This window comes from Cervus elaphus, chromosome 16, assembly GCF_910594005.1.
Source record: "Cervus elaphus chromosome 16, mCerEla1.1, whole genome shotgun sequence".
NCBI lineage: Eukaryota > Metazoa > Chordata > Mammalia > Artiodactyla > Cervidae > Cervus > Cervus elaphus.
This window is the reverse complement of record NC_057830.1, coordinates 25561863-25587484: the sequence shown is the minus strand read 5'-3', so window position 1 is coordinate 25587484 and position 25622 is coordinate 25561863. Positions and strand designations below refer to the sequence as shown.

At 37.5% G+C, this 25622-nt stretch overlaps 1 protein-coding gene across 1 annotated transcript in view; it reads right to left on the bottom strand.

The window, feature by feature from the left end:
• LOC122673018 (serine/threonine-protein kinase MRCK alpha-like) overlaps window positions 1-25622 on the bottom strand; it is a 53641-nt gene that overhangs the window by 17094 nt on the left and 10925 nt on the right. Inside the window, exons 5-10 of the mRNA XM_043870540.1 lie at window positions 23457-23533; window positions 13262-13372; window positions 4269-4352; window positions 2817-2922; window positions 1206-1342; window positions 395-531 (exon numbers count right to left, since the gene is read on the bottom strand). Of these exons, the coding sequence (XP_043726475.1) occupies window positions 395-531; window positions 1206-1342; window positions 2817-2922; window positions 4269-4352; window positions 13262-13372; window positions 23457-23533 (652 nt within the window). The remainder of the gene's footprint in view (window positions 1-394; window positions 532-1205; window positions 1343-2816; window positions 2923-4268; window positions 4353-13261; window positions 13373-23456; window positions 23534-25622) is intronic.

The window sequence follows — 25622 nt, the reverse complement described above, 5'->3', positions numbered from 1 at the left end:
ATGGGATTCTCCAGGTAAGAATACTGGAGTGGGTGGCCATGCTCTCCTCCAGGGGATCTTCCCGACCCAGGGATCAAATGTACAGCTCCTGCATTGCTGGCAGATTCTTTACTGCTGAGCTAACAGGGAAGTCCTGCTATAAACACATGCAAACATAATTAGAAAATAAACTTCTGACTAAAAAAAAACTCTTACAAATATTACACAGTTATAATCCACACCTAAGAGGTAATGATGCAAACTTTAGGCAAAAATCTTTTTTAAAGTCCTCATGGGAATGGTGAAAATTGGGGACTTAATGTAAAGTTGTGACAACACTACTTAAAAGAATATCAGAAACCATTTTTATTCCAGATCTTGTTTTGATAAAAACATTCTCCCTTTCAAAGCTTACCTCATGTCAATTACTTGACTCACTACAACATTCGGTTTTGAGTCTTCTTCATTCATATCATATAGGAAGAGTTTGAAGTCACAAACTATGGCCAATGCCCTCTGCCATCCTTTTTTCATGCCTGCTTTCTTTGGAATCTTTAGTTTTTATTTTTCAAGAAACAAATAAAAGCAATCCAAGCTGGAACATCAAAGACTACACAATTATTACATATAAAATTAAAACAATACAAATGTGTTACAAATATATCACTTTTCTTGGTAAAAGATTGGAACCCAATGACATAACATGATTAAAATTTAAAAGCAAGGCAATTCTTTTGATTACCAATAATTCATGTGCATGAAAAATATATTAAATACTATTTCAATTAACACAAGCAATTCTTTCAAATAACAGTCACAGCTTTGCCTCTAAGGTAACATTAAATTCAAATTGGGTAACTCCAAAATCACCTCAGATTTTAAATATTTTTGAGGAAGATTTTTTTCACTTTTAATCTCATAAGTTATTATTGCTGACTGGAAGTCAAAGTCACATCATTAGGACAGATTTTAGCATTTGTTCAAGCCAGCATTAGCAAGGTAATGTCTAAATAGAAAACTTTGGGAAATTTGAAAATATCCTATTGGGGACAGCGACTCTTAGTTCTGAAATCATATTCTTAGGATGCAAAACATATTTTCAATTTAATATAATTAATATTGTATAACATATCATAAATACTTCTGACAGATATTGTACATGCATTTTGAAAAGTGATTAATAAACTCTTTAAGAGTTCATGGGAACCCAGAACATTGACACTTACCCAGACATGGCCTTCATAGGCTGTTCCCAAGCCTTTCTGTGGGTCTAGGCAGAAGGCACCTTCCTTCTGATAAAAAGGCACCGGACAAGCTCTTGGAGCTTTTTCTACACAGGCTGTGTGACATGAGAACCCACATGCTTTTTGGAGGAAATAGAGAGAGATGATTGTAGGGGGTAAAATGGGTTGACTCCCTCAACCCCCACTGCAATTCTGTCTACTCTATCCTAGAGATCAAAATGCTAAAAACTACCTGTCCCAGACTCCCTTGGAACTAAGTTTTGGACCTGACGTAAGTTCTGCTGGTAAGATAACCTTCTGTGAGACTCTGAATTGAGTCAAGCTAGGAGAGCTGCAAAATGCAGCACATCAATTTTACTGGCTTGGATATTGACAGGAAGTGACAGCTGCAGGAATGGCTTCTGAATTGGATGAAAGCTCTCTTCACTCTGCAGCAGCAGGGTGTTTCTTGACACTGGCAGAAGTTGCAGGTTCTGAGGGCTGCAGCAGCAGTGGCAGCTTCCAGATTCACCATCTTCTGTGACCCTGGTGGGAGCCGTACCCGGCTCAGCAGAGACGGAGTGATGCTGGCAGCAGGAAATGCTCTGGGAGCTCAGCTCAGAAGCTGCCTCTGCTGCCCTAGGAGGATTGCATGGGCACATCATTCCCCATGTAAAATCCCACTTTGTTTAATACGCTGGGATGCATTTTTGGTTAAGGCATCTCTGATTGTCAAAGTGCTGAGGACAGGAAAGCTGTCCTGCTCCACACTGTGTGTTCATGAGTGGGCACTCGAGAGACTGGCTATTAGTACAGAGTCTGTTCCCTAGGATGAGGTATGAGGTGTCTGTGTGGCACTGTGATATACTGTTTGATACTTCCCAAACTATATTTCTTTCTTTCAGTGATGTCATAATAAATTCAATGAGTAAAATAAAAGGATTACAACTCAAGGCTAGCATTCTATTTTCCTGTTACATAAGCTGGTGAATGTGGTCCTCACACTCTACTATTGCTATAGAGAACAAAATTTATCAAACATTTTCCTGATAACTGTGGCCTTGCCTGAAGACTACACAGCACACCTCCCTGGGGTGTGAGGGTATGAGGCTCTTTGGAGAGAGGTATCTTCAGAAGCCCCCATAGGAAATAGGTTCAGAGGGATTTTTAGTAAAGCGATCAGTTCACTGTCATGCTTCCACAATTCAAACAGAACAAAAGTTCTGACTGAATACTTGCATTCCTTCATAAATGATATCTTGAAATCCTAATCCTCATGTGATGGTATTTGGAGATGGGGTCCTTGAGAGGATGCGGGAGTGGGGCCCTCCTGAATGGGATTAGTGCCGTTATAGAAAAGACCGCACAGAGCTCCTTGGCTCCTCCACCCGGTGAAGACACAGCAAGCAAGCAGCAGTCTGCAGCCTGGAAGAAGGGCTCGCCAGAACCGGGCCACACTGCCACTCCAATCTGAGACTTCCCGCCAGTGAGGAACGTATGACTGTGTTGGGAAGCCACCCAGTCTCTGTACTTTGTTATGGCACTGAGGTGACTAAAACACTTAGACACAAGAACTATGAGTCTGACTCCATGTGTCCCTTCCTCAGATCTCACCGTCACAGGTGCAGCCTTGTCTTATCAAACCCACCATCAGAGACGTGCACTGGTGACACTTGGTGGGAGCGGTAAAGGATGTGAGGAAAAACCGGTGGGCCTTATGCTACAAAACAAAGAGACCAAACGCACATTGATGGTTAAATAATTTTGAATAGGTCATTCTGGTGATTCCTTCAACCCATCCTGCCCCAAACAAAGAAAAGCAGCTTTCCCTTTTCTCACCAGCACTTAAGATTCTTGCCCCTAAGTACTTCACAACTGGAAAATTCTGATTTAAAAAATCCAAAAATACCAAGAAGAGAAAGGGGGTGTGGAGGAGTAGAAGAAAAAAGAGAACTGTTTAAGTGGTGATCAAACGTACATTACTACTACTTGGAAGCAGTAGCAATAAATAAAGCCTGACTTTTATTTGCGCTGATATGTTCTGAACATTTAAAAATTCTAGATTGACAGATTTTTCAAATGATTCCTTTATTACAAATGGAGTCAAAATTGCCTAGGGGGAGGGGTAGCAAAAATAATATGGTTTTTAAAATCTTCTTTAGAAGAAAGAATAATTTCAAAATTTTATCTCTACAGCAAATTATGTGTTTCATTTTCTACTATCAATAAAAAAGAATGTGCTCCAGGAAATGGAACACTCCTATTAAGTTAAGCAAGACCTATTATACCTTCAAGACAGAAGGCACCCTGAAATTTCTCACTGAGACCCCAATAACTAAAACTGTAGATGTTTTCACAGAATTATCAACTTCACAACCCACTATAGATTTTCCATTTCTTTATCATGTCTTTCTGATCTGAAATTATTGTCATAAAATAGCAATATGTATAACAAAATTATAACAAAATCTGGTTTTCCTAAACACTAGTTGGCAGTTTTCTCACCATCCTGTGTCTGTTTCCTAATCTGTGAGGAGGACAGACTTGCACTCTCTGCCATGTGCCATGAGTAGTGTGTGTACAGGGGCTCCTTGCTCTTTCTCAGATGATCAACTTACTCCTCTCTTCAGCACTGCAAGTCACCCCTGCCTCCTTAAGAATCTGGTCTCTCTAGTAACTGAATCCTTCTGGGTGTGCAAAATCTTGGTTATCTTGTGACTTAGCAAGATAACTTTTAAGCCTTTCTAAGGCTTAAAAGCCTTTCTAAGCCCTTGACATTGAGATTTTTCAGCCTTCCTAACCTCTCACTCAGGTTCTTCCATCTTCCAAAATTACATTGACTTATTTGTCTACTTTTCTCCTCTCTTTGGTTGGGTTAGTAAGTTTCATTAGAAAGCAAAAAAAAAGGTATGCATTTTTGAATCTGCTATGTTTAACCAGAAGTCTCCAAGGAAAATAAGAAGGAGGGAAAGAAGGGAAAAGAAGGGAAGGGAAGGGGTAGGTTAGAGACCAAAATCAACTTGCCATTTTTCAAAGACTTGCTAAATTTATAACTAAATCAAGTACCTTAGTTGGAAAGAGGATTCTACTATGACATTCTTTTCTCTTTATTGTTGGTGTGTGAACTGGAAGGTGAGCAGAATCTGTGATCTGAAACAAAGAGACAAAAATGAAGATAGGTAAGTCACCCATATCACCAAAATTATAAGAATTAAATTATTTCTCAAGTAAAGCAAAATAATTATATTTGCTATACAAAAAGACAGTAAAAATAAAATTCTCACAGTGCAAAGAATATGTTTTAAGTAATTTAAATCTATGCTTTTAGTTTCTACAAAAAATATATACTTATTTCATATACTTTATTTCAATTTGGCTATTTTAAAATGCATGTCATAACATGTAGACTATATTAAAGAAGAATTTTAATTTTGGCTGAACCCTGCAGCATGTGGAACTTCCTCTAGCACTTACTGAACATGTGACAACTGCAGTGGAAGCATGGACTCTTAACCACTGGGCTACCTGGGAAGTCCAAAAGAATATTAATCCTAAATATATTTGAAAGATAATTTTAACAAGTAGATATATGATGAGAATCTTCAAAAGATTTTTGAACTACTAGTCTTATAAATGTAAAAGTAATTTATGATTTGAAATATGCAGAAATATACTAAAACAATTATAGAAGGTTCAGCAAAATCATGTGAATACTAATAATCTAAAAATAAGCTCAGATAATTTATATTACATATCTTAAACAGACTTCAAAAGCATATAAAATACAGCAGTCTATGCGACTGGAAAAGGTCAGTTTTCATTCCAATCTCAAAGAAAGGCAATGCCAAAGAATGCTCAAACTACTTCACAATTGCACTCATCTCACACACTAGTAAAGTAATGCTCAAAATTCTACAAGCCAGGCTTCAGCAATATGTGAACTGTGAACTTCCAGATGTTCAAGCTGGTTTTAGAAAAGGCAGAGGAACCAGAGATCAAATTGCCAACATCTGCTGGATGATTCAAAAAGCAAGAGAGTTCCAGAAAAACATCTATTTCTGCTTTATTGACTATGCCAAAGCCTTTGACTGTGTGGATCACAATAAACTGTGGAAAATTCTGAAAGAGATGGGCATACCAGACCACCTGACCTGACTCTTGAGAAACCTATACGCAGGTCAGGAAGCAACAGTTAGAACTGGACATGGAACAACAGACTGGTTCCAGATAGGAAAAGGAGTACGTGAAGGCTGTATATTGTCACCCTGCTTATTTAACTTATATGTAGAGTATATCATGAAAAATGCTGGGCTGGAGGAAGCACAAGCGGGAATCAAGATTGCCAGGAGAAATATCAATAACCTCAGATATGCAGATGACAGCACCCTTATGGCAGAAAGTGAAGAAGAACTAAAGAGCCTCTTGATAAAAGTGAAAGAGGAGAGTGAAAAAGTTGGCTTAAAACTCAACATTCAGAAAACCAAGATCATGGCATCTGGTCCCATCACTTCATGGCAAATAGATGGGGAAACAGTGGAAACTGTGGCTGACTTTATTTTGGGGGGCTCCAAAATCACTGCAGATGGTGACTGCAGCCATGAAATTAAAAGACGCTTACTCCTTGGAAGGAAATTTATGACCAACCTGGATAGCATATTAAAAAGCAGAGACATTACTTTGCCAACAAAGGTCCATCTAGTCAAGGCTATAGTTTTTCCAGTAGTCACGTATGGATGTGAGAGTTGGACTATAAAGAAAGTGGAGAACCGAAGAATTGATGCTTTTGAACTGTGGTGTTGGAGAAGACTCTTGAGAGTCCTTTGGACTGCAAGGAGATCCAACCAGTCCATCCTAAATGAAATCAGTCCTGAATATTCCCTGGAAGGACTGATGCTGAAGCTGAAACTCCAATATTTTGGCCACCTGATATGAAGAGCTGACTCATTTGAAAAGACCCTGATGCTGGGAAGGACTGAAGGCAGGAGGAGAAGTGGACGACAGGGGATGAGATGGTTGGATGGCATCACCGACTCAGTGGACATGAGTTTGAGTAAACTCCGGGAGTTGGTGATGGTCAGGGAAGCCTGGTGTGCTGCAGTCCATAGGGTCACAAAGAGTCAGACACGATTGAGCCACTGAACTGAACTGAATGAAGGAAGGTTGCTTCCAAGCTTGGGCACTTATAAATAAAGTACCTAAATATATCCATGTATTATAATAATTGTAATATAATATAATATTATATGATATATTATATATTATATAATATAATATATATAAACATATATATATAATATATATATAAACTCATATATAAAAATATATTTAAACATATATTTAAACATATATGTAAACATATATATATGTTTATATATAAACATATATATAAACACACAAACATATATAAACATATTTATTTACATATATATAAACTCATATTTTATATATATATGAGTTTATATATATATTAATTTATATATATTTTATATATATGAGTTTATATATATAAAACTATATTTTATAAATATAAAATATATATTTAATATATATAATAAATATAATATATTTATAATAATATATAAATATATTATATATTATATATTTAATACACATAATATATAATATATTATATATAATAATAATATAATATATAATTATATATTATATTATAAATATAAATATATAATTATAATTATATAATTATAATATATCATAATATATTTTATAATATTATATAGTAATACATATATCAATACATATTATATTAATATCATTAATAAATTAATTAATTTAAATATAATCAATCAATTAATTATAATTAATTATGTATTAATAATTACATTAATTTATAAATAATTGTTTATAATTAATTAAATATAATTAAATTAATAATATAGTATATATTAATATATAATGTTAATTATATAATTATATATAATAATATTATATATTAGTGAGGATATGTATAATGTATATATAATATTATAAATATATATTATAAAATATAGTATATATTAAATATATAATATAAATTATAAAATATATATAAATGATATATAATTATATATAATATAATATAACAAGTATATAATATAATACAATAAGTATATAATATATTAATATAAATATATATTAAATATATAATTTATATATAAAATATTATATATATTAACATAATTTATATAATATATCCATGTAATATAATAATAATATATCCATGTATTATAATCCAGAATTTTGTGTGGAGATAAATTTTTATTTCATTTGATTAATATCAAGGTACATGATTCCAGGACTGTATGGTAAGACTGTTAATTTTGTAAGAAATGGCTAAACTGCCCTCCAAAGCAGCTGAACCATTTTGCCTCCTGTTAGCAGTGAAGGAGAGTTCCTACTGCTCTGCATTTTGCCAGCACTTGATGTTGTCCGTGTCCCGGATTTTGATGTGTAGTTGTATCTCATTGTTTTAACTTGCATTTTCTGATGACATATATATGGACATCTTTTCCTACGCTTATTTGCAGTCTATGTATCTTCTTTTTATTGAGGTCTCTGTTTAGTCAACCCATTTTTAATCAAGTTGTTTGTTTTCTTATGGTTGAGTTTTAACAGTTTTTGTATTTTTGGATGACAGTTTTTTTTTTATCATATTTGTCTTTTGCAAATATTTTCTCCCTGTCTGTGACTAGTCTTCTTAGTCTCTTTTACAGAGCAGAAGTTTTTAATTTTAATAAAGTGCAACTTATCAAAAATTTATTTTGTGGCTCATGCTTTTGACTTTATATTTAAGAAGTCATTATCTAACTCAAGGTCGCTGAGACTTTAACCTATGTTGTAGTTTTGCATTTTAAAAGTAGGCTAATGATCCATTTTGAATTAATTTTTTGAAGAGTGTAAGGTCTGTGTCTAAGGTTTATATTTTTTGCATGTGCTAGTCCAGTTTTTCAAGCACTATTTGTTGAAGAGACTATCTTTGTTCCTCTGTATGGTTCTGGGCATTTAATTATATTTCATTGGTCTATTTGTCCATTCTTTTGCCTTAAAAACAATTGAAATTCTGACACACACGATAACATGGGTGAAATATGAAGATACTATGCCAAGTGAAATTAGCCAGACAAAAAGGGGCAACTATTATATGACTCTACTTATATAAAATGTATAGAATAGGCAAATTCATAGAGATGCAAAGTAGATTAGTGTTTACCAGGGATTGAGGGGAAAGGAAATGTCAAGTTATGGTTTAATGAGGATAAAACTTCTGCTTGTGGAGATGGAAAATTTTGAGAAATAAATACTGTAATAGTTACATTTGCAGAACACTGTGAAAGTAATTTATTCCACTGAACTCTACACTTAAAAGTGAATAAATGGAATATTTTATGTTATGCCAGTTTTGTTGTTGTTGTTCACTAAGTTGTGTCCAACTCATTTGTGACCCCATGGACTGTAGCCTGCAAGCTCCTCTATCCATGGGACTTCCCAGGCAAAAATACCAGAGTGGGTTGCCATTTTCTTCTCCAGGAGATCTTTTGGACCCAGAGATTGAACTCATGTCTCCTGAATTGGCAGGCAAATTCTTTACCACTGAGCCACCTGGGAAGCCTTTATGTATATTTTCAGTTCAGTTGCTCAGTCGTGTCCAACTCTGCAACCCCATGGACTGCAGCACGCCAGGCTTCCCCGTCCATCACCAACTCCCGAAGCTTGCTCAAACTCATGTCCATTGAGTTGGTGATGCCATCCAACCATCTCATCCTCTGTTGTCCCCTTCTCCTCCTGCCTTAAATCTTTCCCAGCATCAGGGTCTTTTCCAACTAGTCAGTTCTTCACATTAGGTGGCCAAGGTACTGGCGCTTCAGCTTCAGCATCAGTCCTTCCAATGAATATTCAGGACTGATTTACTTTAAGATTGACTAGTTTGATCTCCTTGCAGTCCAAGGGACTTTCAAGAGTCTTCTTGAACACCATAGTTCAAAAGCATGTATATTTTACAACAGAATAAGTAAGTAAATAACTAAATAAAGCTGATATGTGATAGAAGTGACATTACAAATTATTAGGAGTTGATAGACTAGTCAATGAATTGGGCCTGGGACAACTAACTATCATGGTATCATGGTGGCAAAAGTCAGATTCCTACTTCAGAGCAAACAAAGATGTAATTTCCTGTTGATTTAAGGACCTAAATGCAAAAAGCAAAACTTTAAATCTTTTTGGCCCTTCAAGGACAGAAGGATAGGATAGAAATGGAGTTCTTAGAAAAGAATTAAAAACCTCAAACAGTAAAAGGAGAGAGATATATTTTACTAATAGAATGAAAGACCTCTACATGACAAAATGAAAGCAATAATTAGATACCACTTCATACCTACCAGAATCACAAAATTTCAATGGTCTAGTAGTGACAAGTGTCGACATGGGTATAAGGAAATGAGAACTCTTATGTGCTGCTAAGTGCGAGTAGAAATTGGTTTTTAAAAACTCTATTCCCAGCAAGGTGAGATGAGTGTGGATGAGTGTACTCTCCCAGCACAAGGAGAGTAATCTAAGGTAGCGACACAGAACCCATGCAGTGTGAGAAGTGATGAGGCAGCTGCAGAGATGGCAGATTGCTCACAGAGCACAGAGGTGACAGAATAATAAGTATATTGAGAGTAATAAAGGATCAAGTTTATCACTGTCACAGAAAGAAGCTACCAAGGTAGAAAAGGAGAAAACTAGGATGAAACCTATAATGTTGGCTTGGAATTAGAGGTATAAATGTGTGTATGAACTCACAGTTTTTATAGGTAAGTACCCGCTCCAGTACTCTTGCCCGGAAAATCCCATGGACGGAGGAGCCTGGTAGGCTGCGGTCCATGGGGTCGCTAAGAGTCGGACATGACTGAGCGACTTCACTTTCACTTTTCACTTTCATGCATTGGAGGAGGAAATGGCAACCCACTCCAGTGTTCTTACCTGGAGAATCCCAGGGACGGGGGAGCCTGGTGAGCTGCCGTCTATGGGTCAGACACGACGGAAGCGACTTAGCAGCAGCAGTTAGATAAGTAGGTAGGTGAGTAGGAGAGTAGAGATGATAGATGAACAGATAGATGACAGATACACAGATACATAGATTTCTACATAGAGATGGATATATAAATATATTTTTCTCTATCTCTATCCAACAAGCATTCTGGAATAGTGACATCCCATAGCAACGAGCATACCTAACACCCAGATCTTGTCTTCTAAATACCATTTTCCACTAAAAGCAATCAGTGCTCCTTGGAGAGATGGCTAAATCTATGGCTGGCAAAATACAAGATGAGCTATACAACCACTCGAACACTAGAATAAATTATGACTATAATGGATTGTAAGCAATGGAGTAAAATGAAAAACTATGTGTCCATACAGATACAAGTAAATTGCAAATTGTTAAGAAATGTGGTACTTACTGCTTCAAAGTACCTCTATACAAAATACTTATTAATTACAAAGGGAAAAAAGTAATTTCACAATGGACAGGGCTGGAATTTCCCACCTAAGTGCAGAGGTCAAGTAAGCATGATCAGCAATGGAATAAATCAAAATCATGTACCACCTGATAGCATATAAGGAGAAGACCACAGCATCACTTCTGTGATATTTTTGACAAACATGCATAACCTGAATCAAGTCACGAGAAAGCATTTGTAAAATGAGAGATATTCTATTCTAAACCAGCCTGTGATTTTTGAGAGTATCAAGGTAATGAAGTCAAAGAAAGACTTTAGCAAGAGACTAATATGGAAAGAGACTTCCATATGGCAAGAAACTAATGAGAGACAACCAAGAGCAAAGTACAATTTTGAACTGCTTTTTTTTTTTTGCAATAATGGACACGAGGGGTCGGTTAGTGACACATGAATGGGTCTGAGGATTAAATAGTCGATAGTGACGCATCAGTGTTAGTGATGATGGTTGTACTGTATATGAATAAGATGTAGGAGAATATTCTTATTTGTAAGAAGTATGAGATTAAGTATTCAAGGTGATGGAAAATCAAATGACAACTTTCAAATAGTCTAGGAAAAATAAATATATACCACACTTGAAGTATTTCTGTAAAATTTGTGACTGTTTCAAAAAATTAAAACCTTTGGCAAAATTATGCATTGAAAATATGCATTTCTACTAGCTAGTAACTAACAAATTCTCCCATATGTATATAGCCAATCAGGTCCCAACAGGCTCTTTGTAATAGAGAAATTATAATAAGGAAAAAAAGACATCAATACATAAAAAGGAACATAGTTATATAAATCATGGTTATGTATAAATAAGTACATTTATAATCTGGAATACTACACAGCAGTTAAAGATGAACTGTCTTGACATGAATACATGCTGTGAAAATAGTACATTATTTTCACAATAGGGATATTATTTGTGTATTTTGAGCAGACCAAGCAATCCTTTGAAATTGAAGAACACATGCCTATGATATAAAATATAAGAGGGTGGACAGAAGAATGCACACTATTTCAAAACATCGGATCACCTCCCAGGACAAAAGAATGCAGTTAGATGGGCTCAACTGTTCAGTATCATTCCAATTTTCTTTTTATCTGAACAAAAATGGCAAACTGTTTTCTTAATTTGTGGGTAATAGGTATATGGGCTTGTGATAGATTATTCCTTGTACCTTCCTCCATGAGAGAGAGATTATTAAAATTTTAAAACAATAAAATAAAATTGTTATCAACATTTTAAACGCTCTGAGTAGAATTTGAAAACAATGTCTGACCTGGCTATAAACCACACTGAAATTTTCCAAACTAAACCACGTATCTCTGGGAGAACTCGCCACCTAGTCCCCAGGATTCCAAAGTGGGTAGCGAGAAACCCTACCCAGATTAACCAGGGTGAGTGAGATGCAGAGGAGGGAAATAGCATTTCTGAAGATGGAAACTATGAGCTGGGAGACACCAAACCCTTTTATTTCTGGAGGAAACATTTGCCGAGAGTCATGTTCTCTGATTATCATAAAGGGCCACAAAGAGTTATTTTGTGTGCCGTCATGTGAGACATAAAATGATCTTACATTTTAGTAAGAACAACAGCAAGGTATTTTTGTCTCGTTTTGTTTGTGGATTTTGTTGTTGTTGTTGTTGTTGTTGCATGATGGATGGCCTCAGGAGGACTATTTGTAGTTTTTGTTTTAATTTAATGTTAGAATATAGTGATTTATGGGCTTCCCTGGTAACTCAGCTGATATAGAATCTGCCTGCAGTGCAGGAGACCCCAACTTGACTCCCGGGTTGGGAAGATCCCCTGGAGAAGGGATAAGCTACCCACTCCAGTATTTTTGGGCTTCCATGGTGGCTCAGATGGTAAAGAATCTGCCTGAAATTCAGGAGACCTGGGTTGGATCCCCGGGCTAGGAAGATCCCCTGGAGGAGGGCAAGGCAACCCACTCCAGTATTCCTGCCTGGAGAATCCCCATGGACAGAGAAGCCTTGTGGGCTACAGTTCATGTCATTGCAGAGGGTCGGACAAAACTGAGTGACTAAGTACAGCACAGTACATGTATTGTTAATCCCAAACTCCTAGTTATCCCTCTCTGCCCTGCCCAAGTTTCCCCTTTGGTAACCATAAATTTGTTTTCAAAGTTTGTGAGTCTGTTTAGCAAATGTATTTTTATGCTTTACCTAATACCAGACTTTATGTTGTGATAAGACTATGTAAAATATTTCTGTTACAGCTTAACTCCTTGATGTTAATTAAAACCACTGCAATATTGTGAAGTGATTAGTCTCCAATGAATAAAAACGGATGAAAAAAATAAATAAATAAAGCAATGCAAATAACGAGAGTTCTCTCCCTGCCAGACCATGTCCCCTCATGGACATGGTTATCAGTTAAACTTAATATTAACTACTACCAGATAAACTTAATATTCTCTATAGACTGTTCCTATCTAAGCAATGCATCTGATTAGAGAGAAAGGGCACTGTTTCTGAACAGGATTCAGTCTCCTTTTGTCTGGTACCAGTGAAAAGTTCTGAAGCAAATCTACCCCAGAGAGGTACCTTCACTGTGTCTGCTTCGTCTCCACTATACGAAGATGGAGATGTGGACCCAGAACTGATGTAAAACTTGATCTTTAGATTCTGTTCAAATATATTGTCAACTGGATCGCCCTAGAAAAACAAGTTAGGGAAAACAAAAATTCAAGAGATCCCTGTATAGAATTCAGCGCTCTTAACAGAAGTCATGAACATAACATTACTTTCCAATAATGGGTGATAAAACTGTAATTTTAGTATTTTTTTATAAGAAGTATGTCAACATGCATAACTGTAGCCAAACTCCTTCAATGCTGGACACAGCTGCTCCCACCTGCACCTCTGAGCACTTCTCTTCAGAATGTGCTATTTCACAATCCATCATTCCATTCCATGCGGAAGTACTGTGGCATTAAAAAAAAAAAATTGAGCAGATGGATTCCATTCACAGTGGGTTATAGAGAAATGAATCGGAAACTAAAGATAAGAACTCTGTCCCTGAGGGCACCTAGTGAAGAGGTTCAGACTATGTCACCGCCAAGTATGTCACTTGGGCATATTGATTACTTAAATTAAAGTACTTGAGACATAGCGTTGCAAGGACACTCTGACTCTCGTTTGTTTTCCTGAAGGAAGAAGGATACAGATCTTCCCTGTGAAAATCACCCTCCCTGTGCCAGGAGGAGGGAAAAACTTTACCACCAGAGACACAGAATTCAAGGCCAGGAAGGCTGCATAAACAAAAATATGATTGTTAAACTACCCATATATTCCTTGTTACTTCACTATTCATGACTCATAACCCAAACCCTTTTGTCTTATCGTTTCTTCACAAATATATTGTTCCTTTGCCTAAAAAAGTATAAAAGCTTCCTTACTCTGGTCACTTAAGGTCTTCTTTCTCTTGGGAAGGCTCCCAGGTATATGTAAAAATTTAACAAAATGTGTATGCTTTTCTCATGTTATTCTGTCTTATGCCAGAAGTCTTAGGCCCAGCCAGTGACCAATAGAAGGAAGACAAGAATTTTTCCCACCCACAGTGAATTAGGCATTAAATGAAAGTAAATGAAACTGACCTTGGTTGTGTGACTAATGGCACCAATGTAAACCCCTGCTTATTTAATAGCATAGAAATACTGGCACCCAGGGGTCAACACCTATTATGGTCAGAATTTTTGTGACTTTACTTTGGAAGATCATGTAGTGAGTGATTTCCAAAGTTATAAAGTTTCTTAAAATGCAGAGGCAACTCCAAGATTTTTATATAAGTGAGGCTCAATCGGAAGATGAGGTGAAGCTATAGGTCAGCTTTCCTGGGGTTGCATACACACAGTGAGTGTTTCACATGGTACTAGAGAGTGTTTTGCTGTTTTCTTTACACATAATGTTTAATATGCATGAGATGATGGTGGTGGTGGTTGTGGCTCCTTAAATCCCCAATGCCCTGTTCATTTTCATAGGTTGGATACAGTATCTTCCATTGTTAATTCATGTGACTACTGTTGTGAAATATGACTTATTGTTCATATATTTTATTGATTTTTTTTTTTTTTTGGTGTGGAGAATTTAAAAGTCTGTTTTGGGGATTGATTCCAGGTACAATTTTCTATGTGGCACAGTGGTAAAGAATCCACTTGTCAATGCAGAAGACACAGGAGACGTGAGTTTGATCCCTGGATCAGGAAGATCCCCTGGAGTAGGAAATCGCAACCCACTAGAGTATTCTTGCCTGGAAAATTCCATGTACAGAGGAACCTGTCAGTTATAGACCATGGGGTCCCAAAGAGTTGGCCATGATTGAGCAACAGAGCGTGCACACACAGTTTTCTATGTGGCTAATATTTTAGAGATCAACAAGGCTCCCAACAAAATACTTGAGCCTAACACTGTAAGTGTTACTCGCTCACTCCCATCCAACTCTTTGCAACCCCATGGACCATAACCCACCAGGCAACTCTGTCCATGGAATTCTCCAGGCAAGAATATTGGAGTGGGTAGCCATTCCCGTCTCCAGGGGATCTTCCCGACCCAGGGATCAAACCTGGGTCTCCTGCATTGCAGGCAGATTCTTTACCATCTAAGGCACCAGGCTGGAAATTTAAAACTGGCAAGATTGGCTGTCACTTATTGCTAATAATATAACCAAGGCTATGGTCTTCCCAGTGGTCACATATGGTTGTGAGAGTTGGACCATGAGGAAGGCAGAGTGCTAGAGAATTGACGCCTTTGAACTGCGGTGCTGGAGAAGACTCCTGAGAGCCCCTTGGACAGCAAGGAAATAAAACCAGTCAATCTTAAAGGAAATCAACCCTGAATACTCATTGGAAGGACTGATGTTGAAGCTGAAGCTCCAGTATTTTGGTCATCTGATGCAAAGAGTCGACTTATTGGAGAAGTCTCTGATGCTGGGAAAGATTGAAGGCAGAAAGAGAAGAGGGCATCAGAGGATGAGAAGGCTGGGTGGCATCACCGAAGCAATGGGCATGAACTTGGGCAAACTTTGGGAGATGGTGAGGGACAGGGAAGCCTGGTGTGCTGCAGTCCATGGAGTTGTAAAGAGTTGGATATGACTGTGACTGAACAACATTGCTAATAGGCTTGTTCCCTGGGAGGGCCAAGAGCATTACTGTGGGCATAAGCCAGCTAGCTATATGACACAGCTACCAGCAAAACAAGTAGATAAGGAGTTAATTTACTCCAACCAATGAAGAATCCCTTCAGAAAGTTATCCGTAATCCAGGTAGCTGACCACTGGAGAGACCCTTCTGTCCTCTCCCAGCCCCTGAATCTTGCTTTTAAGCTTTAAATTAGGCAACATAGAGTGAAACCCTGAAACTCAAGACACCCCACCCTCTATGCTAGTAAAATCAGAGCTCTCGGTCTACTTTCTCTCCCATTCTATCTGCCACCTTGTTGTGTGGCCCTGGGGTGTGCCATGTACCCTCCAGGGCCTGTGAGTGATCAATCGTGTTCCTCAAATTTCCCTTATAGTTTTTACTTAGGTGCATCCTGCTATCATAATAAGAACCACAAGGCTTGGGCCAGACACACAGTGGTCCCTGTGGTGATGGAGAGGATTGCGTGTGGCACTCACTACAAGTACTACGGCCCAGGTGAACGCCCTGGGCATTCCTAGCCAAGAGCATCACTATCAATCAGCTGAGACTACAAAACATAGAGTTTAATTTTACTCAGTGTGTTGTCTTTTGTGTTTGACTTTTTTCACTCAATGTTATGCTAATGAGATTCATTCATGGTGTTGTGTATAGCTGTAATTTATTCATTTTTATTGCTCTTGTGTATTTCATCCCATTATTAGAGCCTACTTTCTTTATTCATTCATTTTGATGGACATTTGTATTTTAGCTATTACAACCATTCTTGTACATACCTCCTGGCATAAAATATGCAAGCATTCCTATAGGATATATTTCTAGAAATGGAATTACACAATATGCAGATTTATATTTCTTCAAATACTTAAATTTTTTCAAATACTCCTCTGGCAGTCCAGTGGTTAAGACTTCACCTTCTAGTGCAAGAGGTGCCTACTCCATCTCTGGCTGAGCAGCTAAGATCCCACAAGCCCGTGGCCAAAAAACCAAAAACATAAAATAGAAGCAATATTGTAACACATTCAGTAAAGACTTTAAAAATGCTCCACGTCAAAAACATCAGAGAACAATATGGAGATTCCTTAACAAACTAGAAATAAAACTACCATATCACCTAGCAATCCCTCTATGGGCATATACCCTGAGAAAACCACAATTCAGAAAGACACATGTACCCCAGAGTTTACTGCAACGCTATTTATAATAGCCAGTACATGGAAGCAACCTAGATGTCTATTGACAGATGAATGGATAAAGAACATGTGATACATATATATATAATATATAAAAAATATACATATATATGTATATACATGTACATACATATATGTATATATATATAATATACATATATACACATATATAATATATAATGGAATATAACTCAGGCATAAAATGGAACAAATTTGAATCAGTTGTAGTGAGGTGGATGAACCTAGAGCCTGTTATACAGTGTGAAGTAAGTCAGAAAGAGAAAAACATATATAGTATGTTAATGCATATATATGGAATCTAGAAAAATAGTACTGATGAACCTATTTGCAGGGAAGGAATGGACATGAAGACATAGAGAACAGATGTGTGACCACATTGCAAATTTCATGAAGAGAATGGAATTTTATCAGGATTATATTGAATCTTGATATTTTATATTAAATCCTTAATCTTGATTGAATTGATATATTATCAGTAAACTCATACAGGGGCTCTGTATCGACCTACAGGGGTGGGATGGGGAGGGAGATGGGAGGGAGGTTCAAAAGGGAGGGGACATTTGTGCACCTGTGGCTGATTCATGTTGATGTTTGACAGAAAACAACAAAATTCTGTAAAGCAATTATCCTTCAATAAAAAATAGATTAATAAAAAAAGAAGAATTAATGTCTTTATAATATTGAGTCTTTCAATCTAGTGTTATAGACTTACTATTTAACTTAGGCCTTTTCAAATATCCCTCTTTAAATTTTATAATATTTCTTCCGAAGCCTTCTAGCTATTGTTAGATTTGCTTCTAAATATTTGATTCCTTATGCTATTGTAAATGGTGTGTGTTTTAAAAGGTAATTATTTAATATTCTAATATAATTACTTCATATCATTTAATATTCATATAGAGAGATGCATTTGATTTGCGTACATTGATGTGACATATATTTATTTCTGTATATTGACATTGTAGTCAACATGTTCTATACATATACTATACTCTGTATATTGATTTTCATATGCTGATACAGTAGTCAACCACCTTGCTAAACTCTTAATAATTCTAATAATTTATGGAAAAGATCCTCAATTTCATAATGAATTTTATGTTCATAAACATAAAATTTTTTATTTTTTCATTTTTATACTTTTTTCACTTTATACTTTTCATTTTTATATTTTATTCATAAATATAAAATAGAAAAGCATCAGTATTTCACCAATATACAGTTATATTATACAGTTATATATAATACAGTATATTATATATATACATATATAATAATTATTTTATATATAATGGTGGCACTAGTGGTAAAGAGGGCTTCCTAGGTGGTGCTAGTGGTAAAGAACTCACCTGCCAAAGCAGGAGATGGTAAGAGACATGGGTTTGATCCCTGGGTTGGGAAGATCCCCTGGAGGAGGGCATAGCAACCCACTCCAGTATTCTTGCCTGGAGAATCTTATGGACAGAGGAGCCTGGTGGACTTCAGTCCATAGAGTTGCAGAGTCAGACATGACTGAAGTGACGTAGGGTGGAGGATAATAATATTATATAACATAAAATAATAATTATATAATATTAAATATTGTTATTATATATGACTTTTGTTGCTGATATCTTTGATCAGATAAAGAAAGTTCTTTTTCTATTTCTAGATTGGGAAAAATGGTTTTGCTTCTCTATCATAAAAGGCTGTTGAATTTTTTCAGATGTTCTTATGCTTTTATTGAAATTATATAATTTATATTTTTAATCCATGAAAATCAAGATGGTGGAGTAGAAGGACATGTGCTCATCTTCTGCAAGAACACCAAAATCACAACTAGCTGCTGAAAAACCATCAACAGGAGAATGTTGGATCCCACCAAAGAAAGATACCCCATGTCCAAGGGCAAAGGAGAAGTCCCAGCAAGATGGTATGAGGGATGCAATCACATTTAGAATCAAATCTCATAACTTCCAGAGATGCTTGGAGGGTGCAAACGAAACCTTATGCTCATGAAGACCCAGAGAAAGGTGCAGTGACCCCCACGAGAGACTGAACCAGACCTGCCTTTGAGTGTTTGAGGGTCTCCCGTGGAGGCACAGTCAGCAGTGGCCTGCTGTGGAGACAGGGGTTCTGGCTGCCACAGACCTGGGAGGCACAGTGTGTGGCCTAAGTCCTCTTAGAGGAGGTTGCCATCAGCCCCACCATAGAGCCACCGAGCCTACAAACTGGAGACCAATTACACCAAAGACGTTCTTGCACTGTTGCAAAAGTTCTAGGGCCCACAACAGATTTTCTAACCTGGTGATCCAACAAACGGACTGAGATCCCTCCGGGAATTTGACTTTGAAGGCCAGTGGGATTTGATTACAGAACTTCCATAGCACTGGGGAAACAGACTGTTGGAGGATCAAACAAAACCTTGTGCACACCAGGACCCAGGAGAAAGGAGCAGTGACCCCACAAGAGACTGAGCCAGACTTTTAATATTTTTAATCTGTTACTGTGTTATATTTTTAATCTGTTACTGTGTTATGTTGATTCATTTTCTAAAGTGAAACTTTGTGTATCAGTTCAGTTCAGTTCAGTTCAGTCCCTCTGTTGTGTCTGACTCTTTGCAACCCCACAGACTGCAGAATGCCAGGCTTCCCTGTCCATCATCAACTCCTGGAGCTTGCTCAAACTCATGTCCATCGAGTCGGTGATGCCATCCAACCATCTCATCCTCTGTCGTCCCCTTCTCCTCCTGCCTTCAATCTTTCCCAGCTTCAGGGTCTTATAATACCAAATTGGTCATGCTGAGTTATTCTTTTTATTCTGTTCAGTAACTTTTTTTAAAGACTTAAAATTTTTTTCAACAGTTTCAGGATTTCATGAGAATTCCCGCTGTATAGCTAAGAGTATACAAAAGGTCAGATTTGGTATGTGTATGGTGCAGATGTTCTATACTGTTGCTGCTGCCGCTAAGTCTATTCAATCATGTCCAACTCTATGCAACCCCATAGATGGCAGCCCACCAGGCTCTGCCGTCCCTGGGATTCTCCAGGCAAGAACACTGGAGTGGGTTGCCATCGCCTTCTCCAATGCGTGAAAGTGAAGTCGCTCAATTGTGTCCGACTCTTTGCGACCCCAGGGACTGTAGCCCACCAGGCTCCTCCGTCCTTGGGATCTTCCAGGCATGAGTACTGGAGTGGTGTACCATTGCCTTCTCCAGAAGTATACTGAGAACAGTGCATATAATCTTTGAAGTGTTCCAAGGAATGCCATGGCAATCAGCACAGCTGAAGCCATGCATGTTCTTGTTAAATTTCAAACTAAAGTTCAAAGAATGCTTCTGTAACTTCAGCCAAAATCCTGGATTGTATACATTTATCCTTAATGAACACATGAGCATTGTTATCCTAGCCTTACCCTCGATAATCTTTTAATGAGTGGCTAAAATGTAAAGCTGTGTTTTCAGTTAAGACAAAACCTGTATTTTTCACAACAGGTATAGAACCAACAAAATACTCATTAATGTCAAAAGTAGAATTCTGTATGTTCACCAGTGAGATTAGACTATAATTTCCTTCTAAAATATTTCTTATCAGGTTTTGGTATAAGGTTACTCTAACCACATAAAATAATTTGGGGACTGTCTTAGTCGACTACAGCTTCCAAAACAAAATACCATGGATTAGGTAACTAAACAGCAGGCATATATTTCTCATAGTTCTGGAGGCTGGATGTTTTAGATCAGGGTGCCAGTGTGGTTGGCTTCTGGTGAGAATTTTCTTTCTAGCTTGCAGACAGCTAGCTCCTCACTGTGCCCTCATATAGAAGAGACCACCAATACTATCAGACAAGGGTCTCACTCTCACTCTTATGATCTCATTAGTTGTTTAGTCGCTAGTCATGTTCAATTCTTTGTGATCCTATGGACTATAGCCCACCAGGCTCCTCTGTCTATGCGATTGTCCTGGCAAGAATACTAGAATAGGTTGCCATGCCCTCCTTCAGGGGAATCTTCCTGACCCCAGGATCAAACCCACATCTCTTAACTCTTCCTGCATTGGCAGGTGGGATCTTTACCACTAGCATCTCCTGGGAAGCCCATAAATATACATAAGGATAGATAAAAAAATATAGATAGTATAAGAAATTGTCTCATATAAATAGATCATAAATCAATTCCTTAAAAAAATAAAAGGTTAAACATATATATATATATATATATATATATATATATAAGGAATATAAAAAGATACAGATATTATAGGGAATTGGCTCACATGATTATGGAACATAACCAGAAGGAGATATTGATACGCAAATAGATATTGATATAAATTCCTGTTGGTTCTGTTCCTCTGGAGAACCCTAAGACAGATATTGGTGCTGAGAAGAGACTGGTTCCAAATTGGGAAAGGAGTACGTCAGGGCTGTATATTGTCACCCTGCTTATTTAACTTATATGCAGAGTGCATCATGTGAAATGCTTGGCTAGATGAAGCACAAGCTGGAATCAAGATTGCCAGGAGAAATACTAATAACCTCAGATATGCAGATGACACCACCATTCTGACACCCTGGCAGAAAGTGAAGAAGAACTAAAGAGCCTCTTGATGAAGGTGAAAGAGGAGAGTGAAAAAACTGGCTTAAAACTCAACATTCAAAAAACTAAGATCATGGCATCCAGTCCCATCACTTCATGGCAAATAGATGGGGAAACAATGGAAACAGTGACAGACTTTATTTTTCTGGGCTCCAAAATCACTGTAGATGGTGACTGCAGCCATGAAATTAAAAGACACTTGCTCTTTGGAAGAAAAGCTATGACAAACCTAGACAGCATATTAAAAAGCAGAGACATTATCGACAAAAGTCCATATAGTCAAAGCTATGGTTTTTCCATGAGTCATGTATGGATGTGAGAGTTGGACCATAATGGAGGCTGAGCACCAAAGAATTGATGCTTTTGAATTGTGGTCTTGGAGAAGACTCCTGAGACTCCTGGACTGCAAGGAGATCAAACCAGTCAATTTTAAAGGAAATGAATCCTGGATATTCATAGTCAATGGGGTCACAAAGAGTCGGACATGACTGAGTGACTAACACTTCCACTTTCACATGAATGAACCCACAGGACATTATGGTAAGTGAAATAAGCCAGTTACAGAATGACAAATACTACATGATCCCACTTATGGGAAGATTCTAAAGTAGTCAAACTCACAGAAGTAGAGAGTGGAATGCTGGTTGCCGATGACTCGAGGGGAGGAAAAGTGGGGAAACGTCTGTCAACGAGTACAAAGTTTCACTTATGCAAGATGAATAAATTCTGGAGATCTTTGGTACAAAGTTGTGCCAATAGCTAACCATATTGCATTGTGTACTTGAAAACTTGTTAAGAGGGCTTATGTTAAGTGTTCTTACAGGAATTCCCTGGCAGTCTAGTAGTTAGGACTCCCTGCTTCCACTGCTGAGGGCCTCGGTTCCATCCCTGGTCAGAGAACTAAGATCCAGCAAGCAATGTGGGGGACAAAAGTGTTTCTACAACAACAATAAAAAGAAGCACAAGGAAATTTTTGGAGGTAATGGACATATCTATTACTTTGATTGTGGTGATAGTTTTATGGCTATATGTGTATGTCCAAAGTCATCAAATTGTATACATTAAATATGTACATCAGTTGTACATCAATTGCACCTAAATAAAGTTTTACAAAATAAATAGATAAAATGAAACATCTCTATTAACTGTTACAGTTCTTAGTTTCCTGACTGGAACCAGACACATATCCAAGGATTCCCCAAAAACAGAATGGGTAAATAAACTACAGTATATTCACATAATGGATGATCACATATATTGAAATAAGTTGAACATATTATTTCTACACATAAATGAGACTCACCCACTCAAAGCTGTGACACAAAAGAACGTGTACAGCGTGATTCTACTTACATTCTAAAATTAAATCCTCTTTTTTAGGGATGCATACATTCATTGAGTGTAAAAACATAACAAAAAGCAAGGTGAGTGGCAGAGTATCAATTGCCCCCAGCAGAAAGAGAGGGTTTGCTCTTTCTGAGGAAGGGAACACTTGTGGGGCATCAATCATGTTTCCGATCTTCACCCGAGAGCAGGTAACAGAGGTGTTTTATGTACTTTTCTTCATGTGTGTCAGAGTTCACAATGTAAAATATTTTGTTATTTTAATTCTAATATAGATGACTTTACAGCCTATAGAAACTTGCAGCCTTACTTCCATGAAAACTGTTTCTTTGTTATGTGCGTATGTCAAGCCTTCAGTCCTCTCCCATGGAATGATACTAAAAGAGTTTTATTGCAAAGGGAAGTGTTACTCAGAGCATCAGTGACTTCTGAAGTGGCTGCAGCACATACCCAAGAAGTTTAGTACTTACTTCACACTGAGCCATGGCGTTAGAAGTTGTATTAAAAAGTGCCAAGGAAGATGAACTTGGGTCTTGTAGCCCTAAACCTGGAAGACAACAACAAGCAGTTTATAAATAAGAAAACTGAAACTAACATTCATGCCTTTTTCAACCTTAATCTTTTAAAATTGTTTTCAGACCATATTTTTGGAGATAACCTGACTTATTATGTGCATGCGTGATAAGTTGTTTCAGTTGTGTCTGACTCTGTGCGACCCTATGGACAGTAGCCCACCAGGTTCCTCTGTCCAAGGAATTCTCCAGGCAAGAACTGGAGTGGGTTGCCATGCCCACCTCCAGGGGATCTTCCTGACCCAGGAATCAAAACCACGTCTCTTAACATCTCCTGCATTAGCAGGCAGGTTCTTTAAAGCTAGCGCCACCTGGGAAGCCCTTGTATACATCAGTTCAGTTCAGTTCAGTCGCTCAGACGTGTCCGACTCTTTGCGACCCCATGAACTGCTGCACGCCAGGCCTCCCTGTCCATCACCAACTCCCAGAGTTTACTCAAACTCACGTCCATTGAGTTGGTGATGCCATCTAACCATCTCATCCTCTGTCGTCCCCTTCTCCTCCTACCTTCAATCTTTCCCAACATTAGGGTTACTTCAAATGAGTCAGCTGTTTGCATCAGGTGGCCAAAATACTGGAGTTTCAGCTTGAACATCAGTCCTTCCAATGAACACCCAGGACCGATTTCTCTTCGGATGGACTGGTTGGATCTCCTTGCAGTCCAAGGGACTCTCAAAAGTTTTCTCCAACACCACAGTTCAAAAGTATCAATTCTTCTGCGCTCAGCCCTCTTTATAGTCTAACTCTCACATCCATACATGACCACTGGAAAAACAATAGCCTTGACTAGACGGACCTTTGTTGACAAAGTGATGTCTCTGCTTTTTAACATGCTGTCTAGGTTGGTCATAACTATCCTTCCAAGGAGTAAGCGTCTTTTAATTTCATGGCTGCCAGCACCATCTGCAGTGATTTTGGAGCCCCCAAAAATAAAGTCAGCCACTGTTTCCACTGTTTCCCCATCTATTTGGCATGAAGTGATGGGACCAGATGCCACGATCTTAGTTTTCTGAATGTTGAGCTTTAAGCCAACTTTTTCATTCTCCTCCTTCATTTTCATCAAGAGGCTTTTTAGCTCCTCTTCACTTTCTGCCATAAGGGTGGTGTCATCTGCATATCTGAGGTTATTAGTATTTCTCCTGGCAATCTTGATTCCAGCTTGTGCTTCATCCAGCCCAGTGTTTCTCATGATGCACTCTGCATATAAGTTAAATAAGCAGGGTGACAATATACAGGTTTGATGTACTCCTTTTCCTATTTGGAACCAGTCTGTTGTTCCATGTCCAGCTCTGACTGTTGCTTCCTGACCTGCATACAGGTTTCTCAAGAGGCAGGTCAGGTGGTCTGGTATGCCCATCTCTTTCAGAATTTTCCACAGTTTCTTGTGATCCACACAGTCAAAGGCTTTGGCATAGTCAGTAAAGCAGAAATAGATGTTTTTCTGGAACTCTCTTGCTTTTTTGATGGATGTTGGCAATTTGATCTCTGGTTCCTCTGCCTTTTCTAAAACCAGCTTGAATATCTGGAAGTTCACAGTTCACGTATTGCTGAAGCCTGGCTTGGAGAATTTTGAGCATTATTTTACTAGTGTGTGAGATGAGTGCAATTGTGCGGTAGTTTGAGCATTCTTTGGCATTGCCTTTCTTTGGGATTGGAATGAAAACTGACCTTTTCCAGTCCTGTGGCTGCTGAGTTTTCCAAATTTGCTGACACATTGTATAAATATACATATTTAAATCAAAATAGGTTTATATTTATTTTTATATATTAAATATGTCTGAGAATTATGCATCTCAAATGAAATAATTTTAGCAAATTTATGTTAAATTTATAATGAAACTATATAAATAAATTATGTAAGTTTTCATGAATTAACTCCTGTGTGTCAAGTCATTTTTCTTTTCCTTAATAATATTACATTTAAATAGATTTTGAAGCATTTTTAGAAGCCTCAAGGGGATTTCAGCAATATGGTCATGCCCATGATGGATGTTTTTTCTATGTTAGCTTCTCCCCACAGCAGGAATAAATTTCAAATTATTCCTCCCAGGTACCCAGTATCTG